Source organism: Sitodiplosis mosellana, unplaced genomic scaffold (assembly GCF_009176505.1).
Source record: "Sitodiplosis mosellana isolate CC-2019 unplaced genomic scaffold, AAFC_SMos_1.0 Smas_scaffold_579, whole genome shotgun sequence".
Classification (NCBI taxonomy): Eukaryota; Metazoa; Arthropoda; class Insecta; order Diptera; family Cecidomyiidae; genus Sitodiplosis; species Sitodiplosis mosellana.
The window spans coordinates 880-4,804 of record NW_022595821.1 but is presented as its reverse complement, the minus strand read 5'-3'; the positions used below and the strand labels follow the sequence as shown (position 1 = coordinate 4,804).

Genomic DNA, 3,925 nt, shown 5'->3' with positions numbered 1-3,925 from the left:
ATGCATTCCAAAAATTGGGTCTTGACTCAGACAGTGTGAATGCTGAAGTGCAGGGTGTAGAGGGACGTAAGTCGACCGCTGGTAAAATGACAAACCTTACACTGCGACCACATTTTTCTGATGATTACGAACTCGAAACCGAAGCGCTTGTTATGAAAAAAATTAGAAACCTATCATATTTTAAAGACGATTTGAAGCGTTATGATTACCTTCAAAATCTTTTGTATGCAGATCCAACGATCAACGACGAAAATGAAATCGATTTGCTGTTGGATGTCGCGGCATTTACAGCAATTATAAAAAACGGCCTAATCAAGGGGCCGATCGATGCTCCGATTGCAGTAAATAGTGAATTGGGCTGGTTGATAATGGGCCCAGAAAAAAATGAAGCACGCAACACTCCAATAAAAATTACATCATTGATTTCAAATATAGAAATTGAACGAGAAATTTCGAATTTTTTCTTATCTGAAGATCTTGAATGCGTCGATAGTGATGAAAGTGAAACAGAACCGAGCGATGAAGAGCGTTGTCGTGAAGAGTATTACGTAAAAACAACAAAAAGAGACGACGACGGCAGATTAAATGTTTCAATGGCATTTACAACTGAAAACGGACCATGTCTCGGTGATTCACGTAAGATAGCGTTAGCAACTTTATTCCAATTGGAGAAAAAATTCGCGAAAAATCCAGAATTTCACAAACAATACGTTGCAACTATCAATGAATCCATTGAGTTGGGACATTTAGTGCTGGAAAAAAATCCACCAATCGACAGCCACTACATTCCCCACCACGCAGTGTTTAAAAATAGTACCACAACCAAGCTAAGACAGGTGTACAATGCCTCGAACAAAACGGCAAATGGAAAATCGTTGAACGAGCAATTGGTTGTGGGAAAAATCGATCAATCTTCAATCTTTGAATTGATCATGCGATGGAGAGAGCCAAAAATCGCTGTCATAGCAGATTTAGAAAAGATGTACAAGCAAATTCGCTTAAACGAAAACCAACAACATTTACAAATGATCCTATGGCGAGAATCTTGCGACGAGCCGATAAAAAGTTACAAAATGACGACAGTAACATTTGGTTTGAAGGATGCTCCATATCTTGCCATTAGATCTTTACACGAAATTGCTCAAAGGGTCAAGGAAAAATACCCACGAGCAGCGAAGGCAATTTTGAAATGCTTTTATGTTGACGACTATTCGGGTGGGGCCGAGACGGTTGATGAAGCATTGTCCATTCTACGTGAAATGAAGCAGGCATTTAATGAGTACGGCTTCAATCTGAGGAAAATCGTCAGTAATTCGCCTGAATTACTTGAAGCTATCCCTGAGTGCGACAAAGAGCAAAATGTAAGCATTGTTAAAGTGCTTGGAATTCCATGGAACCCGAAAAATGATGAATTTGTATTCAACATCAAATTAAATATACACGAACGGCCACGAACGAAACGACAATTAGCTTCAGAAATAGCAACAGTGCAATACGATCCGTTAGGATGGATCGCACCGGTCATCGTCAAAGCGAAAATTTTGCTTCAAAATGTGTGGAAGCTAAAACACGAAAATAATAAACCATACGCTTGGGATGATGATTTACCGATCGAAATTGTGAATGAATGGATGAGCTACAAATCGCGATTGAGCGTAGTAAATTCAATTGTGATACCACGGTGGCTCGGCACAGCAACAAAAATGAAGGTGGAATTGCATGGATTTTCTGATGCGTGTGCAAAAGCAATTTCGGCCAACGTCTACATTCGATTCGCAAGTGAAGAATCGATTCGAGTGGTGCTGATAGCAGCAAAAACAAAACTGGCACCCATCAACGAGCAAACAATTCCAAAATTAGAATTGTGCGGAGCGGAATTGTTAACGAATTTAGTGAAAGCTACGCGAACGAAAATGAGTTTTAACATCAACGCAACAATTTTATGGAGTGATTCAAAGGTGGCCTTGGCGTGGATTAAATCTAATCCACAAAAGTATAAAAAATTTGTCGCCAATCGAATCAAACGTATCAACAAACTGAAAAACGTCGAGTGGCATCATATCGCCGGGAAACAAAATCCAGCAGACTGCGCATCGCGTGGAATTTTTGGTGACGAACTGGCTAATCATCCACTTTGGTGGTTCGGCCCAGCAATATTACACGAAAACACCGATATTATTTACAACGACGACTTAAATTTTGAAACATCGAAAGAACAAAAACTGAATGTATTGCTTGTTCAAAGTGATAAAGGGTGTTTTATCGACGACAATTTACCATTAGTATCTTCGTGGAACAAAATGATAAGAGTGTTCGCTTATGTGAATAGGTTTATTTGTTACACACGAAAAATGAATGTAAAAAAATATGAAAAAGGTACTCTGATTACAACGACCGAGCTAGAGCAAGCCGAAACGAAAATCATTCGAATCGTACAGCATGTGTATTATGAAAATGAAATTGAAAAATTAAATAAAAACAAAAAAATTGAAAAAACCAGTGAACTTCTAAAGTTGAATGTGTTCATCGATACGAATGGTCTGTTACGCGTGGGTGGTAGAATAAAAAACTACGACATACCATTTAACACCAGACACCCGATTTTAATTCCAAAAAAAAGTGGAATCTCAATTTTAATCATTCGTGATATGCACAAAAATAATTTTCACGCTGGCCCAAGGTTGACCGAATCACTTATCCGACAGAAATATTGGATAGTCAACGGTCTTTCGGCGGTAAAAAAACAACTCAACGGGTGTGTCACATGCCGTAGACACAACCCAAAAACAATGCAACAAAAAATGGCAAATTTACCTGCGGTTAGAACAACAGTCGTAAGCAAGCCATTTACAAACACAATGGTTGACTTTACGGGAGCAATTTTCATCAAAACATCGAAACTCCGAAATGCAAGAGTAGTAAAGGCGTACATTTGCATTTTTGTATGTATGTCAACGAAAGCGTTGCACGTTGAGTTGGTCAGTGACATGTCAGCTGACGCATTTATTGCTGCACTACGACGTTTTATCGCGAGACGGGGTGAAGTAAAAGTGATATTCAGCGACAATGGAACCAATTTTGTGGCTGCAAATCGATTATTAAACGAATTAAGTAACAACGAAAATGAGGAATTCAACACGCGAATTTCAAACGAATTGTCAACACAGAGAATAACATGGAAATTCTCACCACCGGGCGCACCACATTTCAATGGCCTGGTAGAAGCTGGCGTAAAAACAGTAAAAATGCATCTAATGAAAGTGATGGGAGAACAAAAATTCACATTCGAAGAGTTAACGACGATTCTAGCGCAAATTGAGTCGGCAGTTAATTCAAGACCTCTGACTCCAATTTCGTGTGATGTAAACGACATCCAAGTGTTGACGCCTGCACACTTACTTATAAACTCACACCCAACAGCAATCGCCAGCGAAAACTTGGATGAATGCAAGATCAGTTATCTCGACCGCTGGAAAAGGGTACAACAAACGGTACGTGAGTTCTGGAAAAGATGGCAGTGTGAGTATTTACATACGCTGCAGCAACGAAAAAAATGGCAAACGATTAAAAACGCCATAAAAGAAAACGACATTGTGCTTTTAAACGATCAGTCATCACCCGTGGGCCAATGGCCCATGGGCCGAGTCATTAAAGTACATCCAGGCCAAGACGGACTGATAAGAGTGGCAACGATAAAAACATCGCACAATACTTTGACACGTCCATTAACAAAGTTGGCTCCACTTCCGATCGACGATGCCAACGAAATACCAAACTCATCAACGATTGAAAATGATTTAAAAAAATCTACCAACCGTACTCAAAATATGGGTACATCTTCAATTACGGCATTACTGACCACCGCAATGACAATAACGCCAGTAAATGCAACTACGTCCGCAAAATCCATTGAAACAACAACGAC

General features: G+C 39.6%; 1 protein-coding gene and 1 long non-coding RNA gene across 2 annotated transcripts; one reads left to right on the top strand and one right to left on the bottom strand.

The window, feature by feature from the left end:
* Positions 1 to 86: 86 nt before the first annotated feature.
* LOC129570897 (uncharacterized) lies at positions 87 to 2,385 on the top strand. Its single transcript, XM_055450619.1, has 3 exons — positions 87 to 348; positions 475 to 2,282; positions 2,377 to 2,385. The coding sequence occupies exons 1-3, from the start codon at positions 87 to 89 to the stop codon at positions 2,383 to 2,385; spliced, it is 2,079 nt and encodes a 692-aa protein (XP_055306594.1).
* A 6-nt stretch (positions 2,386 to 2,391) lies between these two features.
* On the bottom strand, positions 2,392 to 3,384 carry LOC129570896 (uncharacterized). Its single transcript, XR_008688181.1, has 2 exons — positions 3,190 to 3,384; positions 2,392 to 3,084 (listed from the first exon to the last, which is right to left on the bottom strand). It is a non-coding gene; the product is annotated as an uncharacterized LOC129570896 (long non-coding RNA).
* Between the last annotated feature and the right edge of the window lie 541 nt (positions 3,385 to 3,925).

Excerpts from the sequence above, each read along its gene's own strand:
- LOC129570897 (XM_055450619.1), top strand. The coding sequence starts at position 87 with ATGACAAACCTTACACTGCGACCACATTTTTCTGATGATTACGAACTC. Across the intron at positions 349-474 it reads TGCTCCGATTGCAGTAAATA|ATCTTGAATGCGTCGATAGT; the intron begins GTGAATTGGGCT and ends TCTTATCTGAAG.